The 21,417-nt window shown below is 34.9% G+C and overlaps 1 protein-coding gene and 1 pseudogene across 3 annotated transcripts in view; both read right to left on the minus strand.

Moving 5' to 3' along the window:
- Positions 1 to 21,417, minus strand: part of FAF1 (Fas associated factor 1) — a 519,809-nt gene that overhangs the window by 312,708 nt on the left and 185,684 nt on the right. For all 3 annotated transcript variants that reach the window (XM_043578729.1, XM_043578731.1, XM_043578730.1), the window contains one exon: positions 1,886 to 1,977. In XM_043578729.1, the coding sequence (XP_043434664.1) occupies positions 1,886 to 1,977 (92 nt within the window). The remainder of the gene's footprint in view (positions 1 to 1,885; positions 1,978 to 21,417) is intronic.
- Positions 8,524 to 10,036, minus strand: LOC122482152 (annotated as a pseudogene).

The following is a 21,417-nucleotide window of genomic DNA, read 5'->3' on the forward strand; positions in this document are numbered from 1 at the left end:
TGGAGACAGATGTCATAGCACTTACCAAAGGACTGGGTGTTATTTGAAATGGGAAAAGACTGGATGCCCATATTTTTGTATTCATTAGTGGCTATACAGTGCTGCCATTTATTGGAGGGAAACTGATAGAGAAATGGCATGGGAAGAAAAACCAAGAGCTCCATTTTAAACATGTTAACTTAAAGATGCTAATAAGGTATGCAAGTACAAAAGTGAATTACCAATTTGGATAAATGAATTCACAACAGTATAACCTGGAAATATACATTCGGGAGCAAGCAGAAAATTAATGGCATAGGAATATCAGAAATCATCTTGGGAAAAGAGTATACAGAAACTGAAAATATTGTTGGTAACAAAAGACTATGTTCAAATATTAGAACAGATAGCTTTAAGAACATTTTCAAAATAATTGTCTTTCTCTTCATAAACTACTGAAAATGCCATGTACAACTGATTCATAACCATAGGCTTCCCAGTAAATGAACAGATAAATGATACAGCTATATAAACTAATGCATTTTCGTGTTTTATTTCTGCCAAGGTTGTTGATTTACTCAGGCAGCACTTCTTTTTATTTTTTTAACCTGTTTCAATTACAACAGCCATATAGCACCCACCAGGGGTCAGCAAACTATGCCTATGGGACAACTAGGTCATTGCCTCTTTGTATATGGCCTGTAAGTTAAGAATAATTTTTACATTTTTAAATGGTTGAAAATTTTAAAAAAGTATTTCATAGTATGTGAAATTATATAAAATTAAAATTTCTGCATCCATAAAGATTTATTGGAACACAGTAGCGCTTCACATTTTCACATATGGCCTGTGGCTCCTTTCACACTATGACACAGAATTGAGTAGCTGCAAGGGAGACTATATTGCCCACAAAGCCTAAAAGATTTACAACCTGTTTCTGTATAGAAAAAGGCTGCTGACCCCTAAAACAGTACATCACTAACTTAAACCTAAATCTATAAATACCTTGCTAATGTGAAATTCATGTAAATATCTTATTTAAATACTCAGAACATCTCCATATACCAAACGAATTCACATATAGATATTTACAAGCACAATGTCTACCAGAAGTCACTGACAAAGAACTGAACCAAAAATTGAAGATTCTATGTTTATGCCTAGATACTGAAATACCAAGTTAATAACTAGTATGAAAAGATTTGATAATTATTTCTACCTCAAACATCTAAAACTTTACAGTTAATTCATTTCCTTTCCATCTGTCCCCACTTTCTCTGGTCAAAGAAAAAGTGTATGAAATATTTAATACCTGAGGCTGCTGCTGGGTCCTTAAGAATAGCAACTACTGCCTTATAATGGCAACACTTTATGAAAATTCTTAAAATACAATTCATTCCATGCACTTCCCACTATCCAAGTAAACAATGATTCTCACCATTTAAATTTTCCAAATTTAAAAAATTTGCTATTATTATCTCTGTTCTATTATCAATATTTGGCATATATATATACATTGTATGTGACTTCCTTCAGGTCAATAAGTAATTGTTTAGTACATTATTGTTCCAGGGTACTTAATGACACCCTATGAGGTTTGAGAAAAAAGTAAAGGCTCTCAAAAAGAATGCCAAACTAACTCCTATATAACAGTTAGAAATATGAAAAATATGCCATATACTGTTTTCAATTACATACCTAACTCATTCAAAACTACTGCTAGTTTATCATGAAAATGTTTTCACTTGAAAAACACTGTTTGCTGATTCTTTAAACTAAGTTACTATTTTACCAAAATCTACTTCTGTCATATGTAATAAAAACTAATAAAAACCATTTTTTAATACATCATTTAGTCAATTGTATAACTTCATATTCTTTTATTTTAGGCAATTAAGAAACTCACACTGTCTTCCACATCTCCGGTCTTCCAGCCTTTTAACAGCATTTTAGACACAGGTATCTGAAGTTCATTTTCTAGAATCTGTTTAATCTCTCCTGTATAAATAAGAAAAGACTGAATATTACTAACAAAATAATGCAATCATCACTTGTCTATATCCAGGGCTAGCTTTAATATTAAGCATATGGTGCACAGTCAGTGACATTTCTCTGATGAATAAATAAGAAAAATTTCCATAGTCCAAACTTCAAATCTTGATCAAATAAAATGTCCCTTTGAAGAACTTAGGCTATAAGATTAATTCTGATAAAAGACTCTACAATTAATTAACTCGTTAATTAACTGCATATCTTTTTAAAAGAAATAGTTATCAGTGATTGGGGGTAAATAATCTGTTTTAAACCAATCAATTGACAATACCACTAAATGCTCAGCATGTGGTAGGAATAGCAGGTAAAGTATAAAACTTGAGGTATTATAGAAGGAAAGCAGATTTTGGAATGAAGATTTGGATTAAAGTCTTATCTTGGAAAAAATAAAATATCCATTCTTAGGTTTTGCATCATAAAATGGGGAATAATATTGCTATTCTTAACTATTTCCAGGGCCCAAAGATAAAAAGAGATAACATCCACAAAAGCAACTGAAAAAATAAAGCTAATGTACATAATCTAGAAGAAAACTTAAATTGTTTTAAAGAGAAAGGCAACAGAATTTCAAAAAAGAAAAAAAAATATGTTGGATAAATAGTCAGAGAAGGCTTTAATGAGAGAGAGAAAACTTAAACTCAGCCTGAAGGAGAGTTGGCTTATGAAAGAGAGCCAAACCAAAGGTTACTCTATTCAGTGAAGACAAAAGACTTAAAGATAAAAAGCAAAAATGAACATGATGCTAATGAAAAACAGTGAGGAATCAAAGTTTTCCCAGTGCCCCACAAATCATTTTTCAGGAATCAAGTCTACATGTAAATCAATCAGCTAATTTCTGGAACTATAGATTGTTGAATCAGAATGTACAAAGATTACATGTATTTAACTTTTATTAGGTTGGTGCTAGTCTATACTTTTAGGTTCAATCCCATTTGTAATAAGTGAATGAATACTGAAAGAACTGATTATGTCATATATTAAAAGAGGAAAAATAATTCCATGCTGATAAAGGAAAAAATGGTGGCCAGTGGGGGGTGGGGAGAGGAAGCTTATGCTACCCAAGTACTACAGAAACAATGTTGCCAAAGTAAGCAATGCTACAGTCAAAAACTTCATGGCCTTCGTGACATGGTTTTACTTCCCCAAAGAAAATTCCTATCTGGGCACTTTTGATTAGTGATTAAACATCACAATATATTTTACAAGCACAAACTTTATCAACCTTGGCCTTCAAAAACATCACTGCTGACAAAATATTGTTCTGTTTATGGAAATAGTAGAAAAATGAGCCATACTTTTTATATCAAATACATATAAACATTGTATTTTCGCTTGTGGTTAAGGTTGGTATTTCTAGAACAGTACTTGTCTGGAACTGGGCTTGTGCTCTTATAAGTCTGCCCAGTGCTTTCCTCTTAGAAACCGATCTTCACCTGACACCTTCCACTTAGACTCTTGGAGACACTCTTAGCATTCATAGCCTAAAAGAAGTTTCTTAAAGGAAAAACAAAAAGATTTTAAGTTGAAGACCCAGTTACTCTTTGCAGCATGCTTAGGTAACATATAAATAATTCCTGGTAGAAAGGAACAGAAAACAAAACCAGAATCTTGACAACAAACTTGAGTTCCTCATATTTTAAAAATTTATTCTCTGTTGGTCTCAATTTCTTCTGTGACATGGGGATAATTATACTATCAACCCTTCATTGGGGTCAAATCACGTAAAGGCATGGGAAATGTTTTGTATCAGTATGTACCCAATATACACAAGGGACTATAAAAATGTTAGTTATTTTGATTGTATTAACTAAGGTAATACACACATAAATGTTTAGCATAGTGCCTGGCCAGTATAGGTTGTCAATAGACAGTAGTTATTGTTTCAGGGATATCTGAAATAATTCAGGTCAATGAAGCACTAGAATGCAGCAAGTTTCAGAGGCAGTATTTATATATGGGTCTATCCATATATATGGGTCTATCCATATCTGATACCAAAGATCTTAACATAACATAGCACTGACACTATAGCACCCTGGTATGTTACCTGAAAAATGTGAAGATAATATAGATGTCATCAAGAACAGTCCACTGAATTTGCAAACTGATAGGAGCTACTACCCAAAATATATAAAGAGCTCACAATACAACAGCAACACACACAATTAAAAATGGGCCAAGGTCCTGAATAGATATTTTTCTAAAAAAGATATACAAATGGTCTATAGGTACACAAAAAGGTGCTCAAGGTCACAAATTATTAGGGAAACACAAGTCAAAACCACAGTGAGATATCACCTCATGTCTATTAGAATGGCTGTTATCAAATGCCAGCAAAAATGTGGAGAAAAGGACACCGTTGGTGGGACTATAAATTAGTACAACCACTATAGAAAACAACATGGAGGGTCCTCAAAAAATTAAAAATAGAACTATCATATGATCCAATAATATATCCAAAGGAAATAAAAACACTATGTCAAAGAGATATCTGCACCCTTATGTTCATAGCAGCATTATCTACAATGCTTCCAAAATATGGAATATCTTCCATATGGAATATCCAATATCTTCCAAAATATGGAAGCAACCTAAGTGTCCACTGACGGATCAATGGATAAAGAGGTTGTTATGCATATATACATTTCAATATTATTCAATCATTAAAAAAAGGAAGGAAATTCTGCCATTTTTGACAACATGGGACCTTGAAGGCATTATGCTAAGTCAAAGAAGTCAGACATAGAAAGACTAATAATACTGTATAACTCAACTACATGGGGAATCCAAAAAAAAAAAGAAAAAGAAAAGAAAAGAAACTCAAAGGAAAAAGACCAGATTATAGTAACCAGAAGTAGGGAGTTGGGGAATGGGACAAAGGTGGTCAATGGTAGAACTTCCAGTTATTATACAAATAAGTACTAGGGATGTAATATATAACATGATGACTATAGTTAACATTACTGTATGCTACATTTTAAAGTTGTTAAGAGAGTAAATCCTACGAATTACTATCACAGAGAGAAAAAGCTTTTTTTTTTTTATTTACATGAGATGATGGATGTTAACTAAACTCATAATGGTAATCATTTTGCAATATATGTAAGTCATTATGATGTACACCTTAAACTTATACAGTGTTGCTTATCAATTATATCTCAATAAAACTAGAAAAAGTTTTTTTTAAAAAAAGCCACTGAATTCAATAGCATACTTTTCAAAACCCCAACTTAGATTATGATTTACATATAATAAAACTCACTCATGAGTTTTGATAAATATATACACCAATGCAACCACTGCCACAATTAAGATAAAGAACATTTCCTATATCACAAAAAGGTACTCATACTTCTTTGAAACAAAAACCTAACCCTACCCAACCATGGATCTTCTTCCTTCTTACTCTAAAGATGAGTTTTGTCTGTTATCTTTTATGTCTGGGTTCTTTTGCTCTGCATAATGTTTTTGATCTTCACCTATATTTCTGTGTGTACCAATAAAGTTCTTTTTCATTGTTTAGTAGTATTCTATTATATTGTAAGATAGGCAGCTTCTGAAATGGCTTTAATGCTCTCCACCTCATGGTATTCATGTCCTTTGTAATTCCCTCCCTGTGAGCATGGGCTGTACCAAGATACTTCTAATGAAGACAATATAATAATGGTGATGGGATGTGGACTTCTGAGATAGGTTACAAGACTACAGTTTCCATCTTCTTAGCACACTCTCTCTTGACCTTTACTCGTTCACTCTGATGAAACCAACTGTCTTGTTTTGAATTGGTATATGGAGAGACAAACATAATAAGGAAGGGAGAGAAGCCTCCAACCAAGAGTGAGTGAAGAGCTGAGTCTCTCAGTTCAACAGCCCACATGGAAATAAATCCTGTCAGCAACCACATTAGTAATCTCAAAAGTGTATACACTTCCCTAATTGAGCCTTGAGGTAACATACTAATTGCAGCCTTTGTTACACAGCAGCAAAGAAAATACATATGGACAGAGCACAATGTTTATACATTCACCAGCTGATGACCATCTGGGTTGTTTCTGTTTTTTTTCCCTACTGCAAAAAAAAGCTACTATGAACTTATTGTGAAAACTCTTTTGTAAATATGTGTTGATTTTTCTTGAATAAATACCTAAGAATGGAATTGTTAGATTGTATGATCAACTTTATAAAAAACTGCCAAACTTTTCCAAAGTGATTATACCATCATGCACTCCACCAAAGTTCCCGTTGCCACATATCACTATGAATAAGAACTTTCTTTTTGTATTTTAGCCTTTCCAGTGGGCGTGGTTTTGAACTGTGGCTTTAATTTATATTCCCTGAAGATTAATAATAACTAACAAAACTGAACACCTTTTTGTGTGCTTACTGGCTATTTGCATGTCTTCTACAAAGCGCTGAATAGATGTTTTATGAGTGGACCTTGCACTGTTCTTGATCTTAGGAGTCAAGAATTTAGCCTTTAATTATGAAGTATTACATTAGTTATATGTTCTTCATCAATGTGCTTTATGAGGTTGACAAAGTTTCTTTCTATTCTTACTAGTTGTGAGTTTAGTTGTTTTGTTTTTTTAACAACATGAATGGGTATTAAATGTTTTTTCTTCCACCTACTGTAATGATCAGATAAATTTTCTCATTTATTGTTCTAATATGGTGGATTACAAGAATAAATTGTAAGCTGTTAAATAAGATTTGCTTTCCTGGATAAACTTACTTGACCATGAGGTATATTATATACGTATGTGTATATTTTATTACATTTTACTGAATTCAACTTGCAAATACTTTGCAAAGGATTTCTCCCTCTATAATTGTGAGAAATATTGGTCTGTAGCTTTCTTTTACAATAATGCCTTTGTCTGGTTTTGGTATTAGAATAATGCTGATTTCACAAAATGAATTAGAAAATATTTCATCCTTGATTTATGAATGATTACTAGTATTTCTTCCTTAAATATTAGATAGACTTTACCAGTGAAGCCATCTAATACCGAATTTTCTTTGTGGGAAGATTCTGATTGTCAATTCAAGTTAAATAACTGATGTACATCTATTCAGATTTTATAATATTCTTCTGTCAGCTATAATTTGTACCTTTAATATAATTTTTATAGCTTCTTAAAGTCTGCCAAACATTAATTTACTGGCATAAATTTGTTCTTCATGTTGCCTTACAACCTATTTAATGTCTACAGGTTCCATTCATTTCCAATATGAATAACTTTGTGGGTCTTTTGTTCTTATTCGCAGTATCAAGTAATTTATTAATTTTATTCATCGCTCAAAAAACAGCTTGAAGTTTTATTTTTTGTTCATTCTTCTTCTATTTTCTGCTTTGTTAATGCCTGTGTGTGTGTATCCACATATATAATTTGCTTCCTTCTATACTTACTTTGGATTTTATTTGCTCTTTAAAAAAAAACTTTAACAGCTTTATTATGATTGACATAAAATAAACTGCATATATTTAAAATCTACAATCTCACAAGTTTTGACAAATATATTCAAAAAGTAAAACTACCATCATAATCAAGATTGTAAATTTATCCATCACCCCTGCAAAGTTTTCTTATGCCACTTGGTAATTCGTCTTCACTATCCTAACTTCATCCCCAGAGAATTGAGGATTTTGATTTCTGTAACAATGGTTTATTGAGAATTATCTAGAATTTTACATAAATGAAATTGCAGAATATATACTTTTGAAATCTGGCTTCTTTCAGTCAAAGTAGTCTGAGCTTCTCTCACATTGTTGTGTGTAACAATAGTGCATTTCTTTTATTACTAAGCATAGGTATACCACAATGTTTACCCATCCACTGGCTTACGAGCATATGAGGTTTTCTACAGTTTGGTGCTTTTAGAAATAAATTGCCATGAACAATAATGTACATGTCTTGAAGGACATATGCTTTTTTTTCTCTTGGGTAAATACCTGAATGAAGAATGGTCAGTATATTTTTAAGTTTGTAGGAAACTGCCAAACTCCTTTCCAAATTGGTTTGTAATATGATGCCCTCAAATTTATTAATCTTTTCTTCTTCAATGTCTAATCTGTTAATCCCATCTGGTAAATTTTTCATCTCAGACATCATGGTCTTCATCTCCAGATTCTCAATTTGGATCATTTTTAACATTTCCAATGACTTATGATTTGAAATCTTTCGTATCTTTTTATTTTTATAATTACAATAGACATTTAAAGTAATACATTTGTAGCTCAAATGGTTCTAATTGTATGCCTCATGTTTATCCAACTTCTTAAAAAATATTTGTAAGACAAATATTAGTCGGGTGGCTTAGTTGGGTGAGTGTGTGACTTCGGTTCAGGTCATGATCTCATGGTTCACGGGTTCGAGCCCTGTGTCAGTGTCTGTGCTGACAACTCAGAGCCTGGAGCCTGCATTGGATTCTGTGTCTTCATCTCTCTCTGCCCCCACTCCTCCCCGTCCCCGCCCCCAACTAATGCTCTGTATCTCTCTCAAAAATAAATAAACATTAAAAAATTATATTTGGAAGACAGTTTCAACCACAGATATCAACTCCATGATTATTTCCTTGCCCATTCTTCTCTCTCTTTTCTTTCCCAAATATTTCAGATACGGTTCAAGGTAGAATTTATACTCTTCACATTTTGTCCAATGCTCTTTAGGCACAATCTGCTGCTTCATGGTCAGGTCCAATGCTCTCTTAATGTGAAACATCCTGTTGTTGTAAAAGTTCTCAGGAAGCCTTCTTATGGTCTCTTTCATATCATCATTCCCATATATTATGTCATCTTGCATTAGCCCCAGTTTATTGAACGCTGCCACAGGCTTGATGCTGCAATCACAGGCCTGCTGACAATTTTGAATTTTGTGGATTTTACCTTAATGGGTGCTGAATATTTTTTGTTCCTATAAATATTCTTAGGCTTTGTCTAGGATGCAGATAAGTTACTTAGAAACAGCTCTTGGGTCTTGATATTAAGATGTCAGTAGGTTTCATGTGAACAGTATATAATCTAAAGCTAATTATTCCCCATTACTGAGGCAAAAACCTTGAAGCCTTGAATACTCTATCCAAGCCTCGTAAATTATGGGATTTTCCAATATAGCTTGTGAGCAGACACTATTCCTGATAGTACTCCTTCTAAGCCTTTTGGGTGGTTTATTTAGCTGTTTTAGGAGTGAATGTAAATCCTGTTTCTGTAAGTAGAAGGAGAGGAGAGAACACTTCTTGGTGCAAATGGAACTAGTGGAACACTATTTCTTAGTTGAAATTGGTCATTGTTTTTAGAACTCTTTTGTAATTAAGCAATTGAACCATAAATTTCCCTCTCAATACCACTTTGTCAGCATCTAACAATTGTTGACACACCATTTTTCCATATTAATTTAGTTCAAAATATTTTCTAATTTCCTTTGTGATTCTTTCTTTGACCCATGATTTAAAAATATGTTGTTTAACTTCCAAATATATCAGGATTTTCTAGACTTTTGATTTCTATTTTCATTCCACTGTTTTCGGAAACACAGTTCACATGGTCTTTAAACTTTCAGTGATTTGTTTTATGGCTAAGTATATTTTCTGCCTTAATGAATGTACCAACTGCACATGAAAGAATATGTATTCTGCTATAATTATGAGGAATTTACACACTTCAAATAGGTCAAACTGGTTGATATGTTGTTCATATTTGCTGTCTGTTGTTCTGAACATTAGTATGAGAAAGGACTGCTATCATCTCCAACTATGAATGTGGATTTGTCCATTTCTCATTTCAGTTCTATCAGGTTTTGTTTCATATGCTTTCAAACTCTGTTATTAGACATGTCCACATTTATGATATTTTGGTCTTTGTGATGAGTTCCCATTTTCATCATGAAATGTCTCCATTTGGCCCTCATAATATTTCTTGCCCAGAAGTCTACTTCATTTAATATTAATTTAGTAACAATGTTATTAATAACATAATACTGATTACTGTTTTTACATATATATATTGTTTTCATATATATACTGTTTTCATATATTTATATTTCATATTTATATTCATATTTATACTGTTTTCATATATATATTTCAATATTATGCTTTATATTTAAAGTGGGTTTTGGGGTGCGCAGGTGGCTCAATCAGTTAAGCATCTGACTTTCGATTTCAGCTCAAGTACTGATTTAGCAGTCATGAGACAGAGCCCTGCATCAGGCTCCAAGCTGAGCCTGGAGCATGCTTGGGATTCTCTATCTCTCCTTTTCAAAATAAATGAATAAAAACTTTAAAAAATATATGAAGCGGTTTACTTGTACATATATCATTGGTTTTCCTTTTTTATCCAGTCTCACAATCTCTACCTTCTAATAAGAATGTAAGCTAATTTATATTAATTGTAATTACTATACAGTCTTGTTTTCTATTCATCCTATTTTTTATCATCTATTTCTATCTTCATTTGAATTTATTATTTTTAGATATTCCATTGTATTTTAACCCTTGGCTTGATAACTATTATCTGTATTTCATTGTTTTAGTGATTGCTCTAGGGTTTATAATATGCATTTTTTTAAATTTTTTTTAACGTTTATTTATTTTTGAGACAGAGAGAGACAGAGCATGAACGGGGGAGAGTCAGAGAGAGGGAGACACAGAATCTGAAACAGGCTCCAGGCTCTGAGCTGTCAGCACAGAGCCCGACACGGGGCTCGAACTCACAGACTGTGAGATCATGACCTGAGCCGAAGTCGGCCGCCTAACCGACTGAAATAATATGCATTTTTAATTTAATACAGTCTGCCTTCAAATAACATAGGACTTGTCTTACAACAGTACACTTATATTTCCACATACCTTTACTTCTACATAATTCATAAACCCCACAATATATTTTTAATCATTTAAAGAAATTAAAAATTAAAAAATTTTCGTATGTACCCACATATTTACAATTTCTGGTGTTCTTCATTTATTTGTATTAATCTAATTTTCTGTTATAATTTTCTTTCAGCCTAAGGACCTTCCATTAACATTTCTTGCAGCTTTTGTTTGTGAAAAATATATTTATTTTGTCTTCATTTTAGAAAGATATTTTTGTTGGATGTAGTATTCTAAGTTAACATTTTATTCCTTCAACACTTAAAAATATCTCTGATTGTCTCCTGGCTTGCATTGCTTCTGATAATAAGTCTGTAGTCATTATTTTTAAATCTCTTTCCTATATACAATGTGTCTTTTTTTCCTCACCTCTGATTAATATTTTTTGCAGTTTTATGCTTTTATTAACACAAATATGATTGGCACAAAGGCCGCCTATTCATTTTCTTCACTGTGCAGCCTGGCATTGGGATTGGTGACTCTGATAGACAGCTGGGCTACTCTTCCCAAAATGGCTTTGCAGTTCTTGGAGGAGACATTATGAGCAATCTCTGTACAGTAAGATTTGTTGCATATCAGCAGCACTTCAAGCTCCTTGACGTTGTGGATTAGGAATTTCCAGAAGCTGCTGGGCAGCATGTGCTTTGTTTTCTTGTTGCTCTCGTAACCATTGCAAGGCATCAAGACTAGCCCTTGAATCTTGTGCACCCCTATTGTCAATGCCTCTAGGTTTCCACCAGTTGCACTTAATTTTGACAGACCAGTCTGACTGTTGCTGGATGAACTTCTTGTACTACTGATTTTCAGCAATTTTATTATGATCTGTCTTGATATGGCTTCCTATGAGTTACTCCTACTTGGAGTTACTAAGTTTCTTACACCTGTCTGTAAGTTTACATTTTTCATTAAATTTGAGTAGTTTTGTGTTATTATTCTTTTAACATTTTTCCCTTTCTACTAGTCCCTCTAGTTCAGGAACTCTAATCATACATACATTAGACCACTCAATTTGTCCCCACTCAGGCTGCATTCTACCACCTCACTCCTGTAGTTTTGCTGTGTGTACTTCATTTTGCATTGCTTTTATTGTTATGTCTTCAAATTAATTGATCTTTTCTTCAACAGCATCTACCTCTTAATTCTTTTGAGTAAATTCTTTCTTAGTAGATCTTATACTTTAGAATCTCCATTTAGTCAATTTTCAGTATTTTTCATTTCTTTCCTCATTGAGTTCTTGATTTCCTTTAAACTCTTAAGAATAGTTAAAACAGCTGTTTTAAAATCTTCATCTGTTAATTCTATTATTTTTGCCATTTAAGGATTTTTATTTTCAAATTTTTCTCCAAGTTATGAGTCATACTTGGATACTTCTCATGTCTACTATTTTTGACTAAATGCCATTCATTATGAAAATTACATTAATGAGTATCTACATTTACTGGTTTGCCTTTAAAGAGCATGGAAGTTTATTCTAACAGGCCCTTAATTTTCATGCATATCAGACTGATCCTCTTTAGACTCCTTCACAACACTTTTTAGGGTGGATCTAAAGCAGCGATTCTCAAAAGTACAGTTCACAGATGCCTAGGACTGCTTGAGACTGATTGTACAAAAGTAATGCTAAGTAATATTCCTGCTACTTTATCACAAATCGAAGTAGTGGTGTTAAGCTGAACTACTAGTCCTTATATCCTTAACCACCAAATACTTGCATTAAAAAAAAAAAAAGCCATGAAGTAACAAAAATGGTTACCTTTATTAAATCTCAGTGCATTTAAGTATTATGTGTGATGAAACTGGAATTACCCATAAAGCACTTCTGTTACATATTAAAGTACAATCATTGTTCTGAGGAAAAGGACTTGTTTATAATGTGAGATGAACTGTGTTTCTCACAGAAAACTATTTTTACTTGAATAAATGATATTACTTTATGTTATTCAGACTTGACATTTTCTTAAAAAGGAACAAAGTAAGCCTGTCAACCCAAGGGAAAAATCTGACATTTTTTGGTCAATGATAAAATTTGAGGCTTCAAACTAAATCCCAAATTTTTAAAAACTTTGTATATGTTATTATGAGCTTGATAACTTCCCCATACTTAAAATACTTTTCTGTGAGATTAGTGATGGTATTAACAAATTATTGGGGCACCTGGGTTGTTCAGTTGGTTAAGCAACCAACTCTTACTCATCTCAGGTCATAATCTCAGTTTGTGAGTTCTAACCCCACACCAGGCTCCATGCTGACAGTGTGGATGGAGCCTGCTTGAGATTCTCTCCCTCTCTCTCTCTCTGTGCCCCTCTCGTGCATACTCACTTTCTCTCCCAAAATAAATAAACTTTAAAAAAAAAAGTGATTTACTGATATCATATAATGCAATTTGTCAATATTTCATTTATCTATATAACTAAGTGAACCAATATTTTCCAAATGACTATTTCATGGTATTAGAAAATCATGCAGTGAGGGGCGCCTGGGTGGCGCAGTCGGTTAAGCGTCCGACTTCAGCCAGGTCACGATCTCTCAGTCCGGGAGTTCGAGCCCCGCGTCGGGCTCTGGGCTGATGGCTCAGAGCCTGGAGCCTGTTTCCGATTCTGTGTCTCCCTCTCTCTCTGCCCCTCCCCCGTTCATGCTCTGTCTCTCTCTGTCCCAAAAATAAATAAACGTTGAAAAAAAAAAAATTAAAAAAAAAAAAAAAGAAAATCATGCAGTGAAAGTAAAGCTATTCCAGTGAATTTTCATATAACAGAATACCACAATTTTGCTGATGTGGTTTCAGATTTTACATTGCAACTAGCCTTTAAGAAATGATCATTTACCAGTTTTGGTTGTAGTATCAAATGAGAATGTCAAATAAAACTATAAGAATATAGGGAAGAGTTAAGATGGCAGAGTAGTAAGGGGATCCTAGGCTTGTCTTGTACCTGAAACACAGCTAGATCAACATCAAACCATTTTGAACAACTAGGAAATTGATCTGAGGATTAACAGAACAATCTGCATAATTTGAGGGAGAGAATGCGGCAGGTACACCTGTCTGCAGAGGTGAACTGGGGGAGAGAAGAGCCATAGAATGAAAGAGAGAAGGGATCCATTTTTTCAAAGAAGAGAAAGAGGGGGAGACTGAGCAGAGCCTCCATTCACACAACAAAAACACTCCCCCTCAAAGCACCTAGAGAAAAAGAGTGAAAACATGTGCAGGGGACTGCACAAGAAAACTGTTCCCCAAAATAACTGATGGAGGTGGGGAGAAGCAGAGGGTTTCAATACTGCCAGTTTTTTATAAACAGCAGAACAAAGAGTCTGGTTTCCGAGGCTAGCGCCTAGTAGCACTCTGGCAAGAAAGCAGGGAGGACGCCCGGGAGTGGGCAGCACAGACTAAGGATCTCCTGGGTCTGGCAGGGAGAAGTGGTTACCCTGCTTGGAGCGCACATGGTAGAGGCAATACAGATCTCCACAGGCAAGACCTGGTAGGTGCCATAGAGCTACCCACTCACCTATAATAGAAACAAAGACGCTGGCTGTGTGTTGGGATTTACCTTAAATTCTGAGCCACTGCTGCTACATGGTCATGCAAACATTTTCTGGGACAAGCCAGTACCAGCCACAGTAAAGCAAGATCCTTCCCCAGAGGATCACCACAGGCTGAGCCATAGGGGTCTCTGAAGTGTTGGGTTGTGAAACACAGTTGCCTCTGGAGATAAAACTCTGGAGAGAGGTGCTGCCTGGCAGGTAGACAGCTCGAACATGGATGGGGGAAGGCAGGGAGCTGACGGAACTAGAGACACAGGAGGGGTGAATGATCACTAGTCTATGAGTCCAGAAACTTCCCTATTGGGGAGACTAAGAGAACAGGGTGAAGCCACTTTCACCATTAGCACAACACTGATCAACCCCAGTGAGCTAGCCAGAGCCACCAAGTGGAGAATGGAGCAGTTACACTAAGCCCTGCTCCTAGCACTCCACTAGGGCAAGTAAACCTGAGAATCAGAGCAGAAGACCTCCCCCAGAAGACCAGCACAAATCCCTTCCAGGCACTTAGTCTACTGATCATAAAGTGCTATAAGTTTCAGCTCTAGGGAAAATCTGATTCATTTAGGGTTTTGTGGGGTTTTTTTGTATGTTCATTCGTTCTTTGGTTTTTTTTTTCCTTCTATTTTGCTTGTTTTTTTCTTGGATACAGAAAGAGAACTTATTTACTTATTTACTTAAATTTTTTTTTCTTTTCTCTTGTCTATCTATCAAGCTACCCTTAACAAGCAGACCAAAACACACCTAGGATCTAGCTTCCTTTATTTGATTTTTTCTAATTTTTTAAACTTTTATTTCATTTTGTTACATTTTTCCTTCCTCCAAAATGACACGATGGATGAATTCACTGAATGAAAGAAAGAAAGAAAGAAAGAAAGAAAGAAAGAAAGAAAGAAAGAAAGAAAGAAACCAGGAAGAAATGATGGTTAGGGATTTAATCAATACAGATGTAACTAAGAGTCTGAACTGGAATTTAAAACAATGATTATAAGGATACTAACTGGGCTTAAAAAAAAAGCATAGAAGACACCAGAGAATTCTTTTCTGCAAAGATAAAAGAACTAAAATCTAGTCAGGCCGAAATAAAAAAAGCTGTAAGTGAGATGCAAACCCAAATGGAGGTCACAAAAACCTCCAATGGATGAGGAAAAACCTCATCCAATATGGATGAGGCAGAGGAGCAAATTAGGGACATAAAAGATAAAATTATAGAAAATAATGAAGCTGAAAAGAAGAGGGAAATAAAATAGATCACAAAGGTAAATTCAGGGACCTCAGCAACTTATTAAAATGTTATAACATTTGTATGATAGGAATCCCCAGAAGATGAAGAAACAGAAAAGGGGGCAGAAAGCTTATGTGAACAAATTATAGCTGAAAACTTCCCTAATCTGAGGAAAGACACAGAGATCAAAATCCAAAAAGCAGAGAGAACTCTCATTAAATTCAACAAAAGCTGGCCATTGCCAAGACACATCATTGTCAAATTCACAAAATATACCAACAAGGAAAGAATCTTGAAAGCACTAAGGAAAAAAACTCCTTACTATAAGGGAAGACAAATCAGGTTTGCAGCAGATCTGTCCATAGAAAATTGGCAGGCCAGAAATGAGTGGCAGGATATATTCACCATGTTAAATTGGAAAAATATGCAGCCAAGAATAGTCTATCCAACAACGCTGTCATTCAGAATAGAAGGACAAAGAGTTTCACAGAAAAACAAAAACTAAAGCAGTCTGTGACTACTAACCTAGCCCTGCAAGAAACTTTAAGGGGGACACTTTGAGTGGAAAAAAAAACAAAAACAAAAAAACAAGAAAACAAAAACCATGACCAAAAGCAGAAAAACTAGAAAGGACCAGAGAGCATCACCAGAAACACCAACTCTATATGTAACACAATGGCACTAAATTCATAACTTTCAATAATCACTCTGAATATAAATGAACTAAGTGCTCCAATCAAAAGATGTAGGGTATCAGAATGGATTTAAAAAAAAATAACAAGAGGGGCGCCTGGGTGGCTCAGTTGGTTAAGCGTCCGACTTCAGCTCAGGTCACAATCTCGCAGTCCGTGGGTTCGAGCCCCACGTCGGGCTCTGGGCTGATGGCTCGGAGCCTGGAGCCTGCTTCCGATTCTGTCTCCCTCTCTCTCTGCCCCTCCCCTGTTCATGCTCTGTCTCTCTCTGTCTCAAAAATAAATAAACGTTAAAAAAAATTTAAAAAAAAATAACAAGATCCATCTATAAGCTGCCTAGGAGAGACTCATTTTAGACCTAAAGACAGCTGCAGATTGAATGGACATCAAAAGAAAACCAGAGTAGCCATACTTAGACAAACTAGATTTTAAAACAAAGACTGTAACAAAAGATGAATACAGACATTATATCACAATTAAGGTGTTAGAATCAAGACGATTCTAACAATTATGAATATTTATGGCCCCAACTTGGAAGAACCCAAATGTATAAATGAATTAATAACAAACATAAAGAAACTCATTGATAATATCATAATAGGAGGGGACTTTAACACCCCACTTACAACAATGGACAGATCATCTAAGCAGAAAACCCTCAACAAGGAAACAATGGTGTTGAATGACACACTGGACTGGATAGATTTAACATATATTCAGAACATTCAATTCTAAAGCAGCAGAATACACATTCTTTTCAAGTGCACATAGAACATTCTTCAGAATAGATCATCTACTGGGTCACAAATCAGTCCTCAGCTAGTACTAAAAGATCAATTATCACACCATGCATGTTTTCAGATCACAATGCTATAAAACTTCAAGTCAACCACAAGAAAAAATTTGGAAAGCCCTCAAATACATGGAGGTCAAAGAATAGCCTACTAAAAAATGAATGGATTAAGCAGGAAATTAAAGAAGAAATTAAAAAATAAATGAAAGCAAATGAAAATGAAAACACAATAGTCCAGACCTTTGGGGTGCAGCAAAGGCAGTGCTGAGAAGGAAGTATATTGCAATTCAGGCCTATTTCAAGAAACAAGAAAGGTCCCAAATACTCAATCTAACCTTATACTAAAGGAGCTAATAAAGTAACAGCAAATAAACCCTAAAGCCAGCAGAAAAAGGGAAATTATAGAGCAGATATAAACAATTTAGAAACAAAACTAATAGCTGGTTCTTTCAAAGAATTAACAAACCCCTAGTCACCCTTATCATAAAGAGATCACAACCAATACCAGAGAAATACAATTGTAAGAAAATACTATGAAAAATTACATGCCAACAAACTGGGCAATTTGGAAGAAATGGACAAATTCCTAGAAACTCACACAGTACCAAAACTGAAAGAGGAAAAAATAGAAAATTTAAACAGGTCCATAACCGGCAAAGAAATTGAATCAGTAATCAAAAATCACCCAGCAAACAAGAGTCCTGGGCCAGACGGTTTCTACCAGAGGAATTCTACCAGACATTTAAAGAGTTAATAGCTATTCTTTTTTTTTTTTATTTTTTTTTTTTTAAATTTTTTTTTTCAACATTTATTTATTTTTGGGACAGAGAGAGACAGAGCATGAACGGCGGAGGGGCAGAGAGAGAGGGAGACACAGAATCGGAAACAGGCTCCAGGCTCTGAGCCATCAGCCCAGAGCCCGATGCGGGGCTCGAACTCACGGACTGTGAGATCGTGACCTGGCTGAAGTCGGACGCTTAACCGACTGCGCCACCCAGGCGCCCCGAGTTAATAGCTATTCTTCCCAAACTGTTCCAAAAAATAGAAACAGAAGGAAAACTTCAAAACTCATTCTACAAAGCCAGCATTACCCTGATTCCAATATCAGGCAAAGACCCCACTAAAAAGGAGAATTACAAACCAACATCCCTAATGAACATGGATGCAAATATTCTCAATAAAATACTAGCAAATTTAATTCAACAAAATACTAGCAAACTGAATTCAACAGTACATTAAAAGAACTATCCATCATGATCAAATGGGATTTATTCCTGGGATGTAGGGCTGGTTCAATATTCACAAATCATTCACTGTGATACACATTAATAAAAGAAAGGGTAAGAACCATATGATCCACAGGATGCAGAAAAAGCATTTGACAAAACACAGCATCCATTTTTGATAAAAACCCTCAACAAAGTAGGGATAGATGGAATATACTTCAACATCACAAAGGCAATATATGAAAGACCCATAGCTAATTATCATCCCCAATGGGGAAAAACTGAGAACCTTTCCCCTACAGTCTGGAACAAGACAAGGATGTCCGCTCTCACCCCTGGTATTCAACACAATCTGAAAGTCCTAGGCTCAGCAATCAGACAACAAAATAAATAAAGGGTATATAAATTAGCAAGGAAGAAGTCAAACTTTATTTGCAACTGGCATGATACCATGTGTAGAAAACCTGAAAGACTCCACAAAAAATTGCCAGAACTAATACAAGAGTTCAAAGTCATAGGATATAAAATCATTGTGCAGAAATCTGTTTTATTTCTATACACCTATAACGAAGTAGCAGAGAAAGAAATTATCCCATTTGCAATTGCACCAAAAACAGTAAGATACCTAGAAATAAATATAACTGAAGAGATAAAAGATCTGTACTCTGAAAAGTATAGAACACTTATGAAAGAAATTGAAGAGGACACAAAGAAATGGAAAAGCATTCCATTCTCATGGATTGGAAGAACAAACATTGTTAAAATGTCTATACTAATATAGAAAATATTCCTCTGGAGACTCTACTAACTGTATGTTCAACAGAGTCTCTTTCCTCTGGCAGGAAGGAATTTAATAGTCTCCTAACCCCAGGAATTGTTCAACTCAGCCTGTGATATTCAGATTACTATTCAGCCAAAGATTTGAGGGCAGCACAATCCAGATTTCTGGAGTTTTCTCTACATAGCTCTCTTTTCTCTAGTATTCTGCCCAAAACATTCCAGTCATCTCAGCACCATGGATCTCCCAGCTCTTCTTTTCATGTCAACAAGACTGTCAGGTTCTGCTTGGGTTCCCTTTCTGTAAATAATGGTCTAGGAAACTTCTCCAAGGCAGAAATCAGAGGGAACTATAGAGCTCACCTTATTTGTTTCCCTTTTCTCAGCGATCATAGACCTATTACGTTGCCTGTTGTCCAATACCTAAAGACAGTTATTTCATATATTTTGTCCAGTTTTATAGGTGCTTTCAGCAGGCCCACACCAATTATTCCTCTAGGGGCAAAAATAGAAATTCTTGTAATTTTTATTTCTTGAAGTTATTGCCAACAAAAATCCCAATGTTTTCCGAAGTTTGAAACAGTTTCAGAAAAACTAACCAATCAGGGGCACCTGGGTGGCTCAGTTGGTTAAGTGTCCGACTCTTGATCTGAGCTCAGGTCATATCATGATCTCATGGTTCATAGGATCAAACCCCATACAGGGCTCCACATTGACAGTGTGGAGCCTCCTAGGGATTCTCCCTCTCTCTCTGCTCCTCCCCTGCTTGTGCTCTCTCTCACTAAATAAATAAACTTAAAAAAAAGTAAATCAACAAAAAAAGAAAAACTAACCATCAGAGATATAGCTCATGAAAGTATAGTCAGCTATTGTTAGACACACTGATTCTATTTTACATGATAATGCCTACCTTTACATTGTAAATTATGATGTTTTATATTTATGTGGTTTTATATTAACATGAACCATAAATTAGTTCATCTAACAATTTATTCTATGCATTAATAAGGATATTACAAACATTGCTCTGAGTATAACTGCCTTTGCTTTTTTTTGTTTTGTTTTAACAGCAACATTTCTTTATTTTTTTTAAATTTCTTTTTTAACGTTTATTTATTTTTGAGACAGAGGGAGACAGAGCGTGAACAGGGAAGGGGCAGAGAGAGAGGGAGACACAGAATCTGAAACAGGCTCCAGGCTCTGAGCCGTCAGCACAACGCCCGACGCAGGGCTCGAACTCACAGACCGTGAGATCATGACCTGAGCTGAAGTCGGATGCTTAACCGACCGAGCCACCCAGGCGCCCCGACAGCAACATTTCTTTAGAACTTTCCAATTTTTAATGACAAGAAAGCTAAAAAGAAAAAGGAAAGAAAAAAAAGACTACTTCAAACCTTCATCAGCAATTTCTCTAAACAGAAAGCTCCTTTAGACTGATACACTACAATATACTGAAAACAGATTTATAAACACTTTATCTGCCATTTAAATGCCTAACAGACATTTTATACAGTTTTTATCTTCCTTCAGATTCCCAAGTTTTAACAAATACACTGTGTATAGAATTTATTACCTTCTTTCAAGTTCATTTGGAAGGAATATGGTATTAAACCTTTATATTTGTAAAGGCAACTAAATACGAGGAGAAGAAAAAGGATTCTATCAATGTAAAACAAATGACTATTAATACATTCCAAATATTTCCTTTCACAGAGAAAAATGTGTAGTGAAAGTTGGATACTGGGACTGTATTAGTAACTTCCACATGGAATTAGGCACATTGTTGCAATGTTATAATCACTAGGATGAAAAGCATTACCCCAGTTCTGTCACTGAGTAACTATCATTAAGGCAAATTTATAAGCCCTCTGGGTCTCAAATTCCACATTAATTTTAAAAAACCTATGAATACATTTCATATTAATGATGCCTGTAATGCCAGCTGCTGCCATTTTTTAATTTAAAAAATGCCAGCACAAGTTGGCGCCAAAAAGTTAAAACTGCCCCCAAAAGAAAAATGATAGCCTATCTCAGTAGAAACAATAAGGAAATCAAACCTATAATCTAGAAGAAACAAAACGTACAATAAGTATCGCATGGATTTTTCCCCCAAGTACAATCCTCAAAACTGAATTTTCCCCCCTTTGTCCCATTAACATTTTTGCAAGTCAGAAATACTTTAGTGCTCCCAATCATTTCCTTATTTCGAACATTATAACCTACCAGTCCCTACAAATACTTGTTTTAACTATGACAGCTATTCTTTTG

Source organism: Prionailurus bengalensis, chromosome C1 (assembly GCF_016509475.1).
Source record: "Prionailurus bengalensis isolate Pbe53 chromosome C1, Fcat_Pben_1.1_paternal_pri, whole genome shotgun sequence".
NCBI lineage: Eukaryota > Metazoa > Chordata > Mammalia > Carnivora > Felidae > Prionailurus > Prionailurus bengalensis.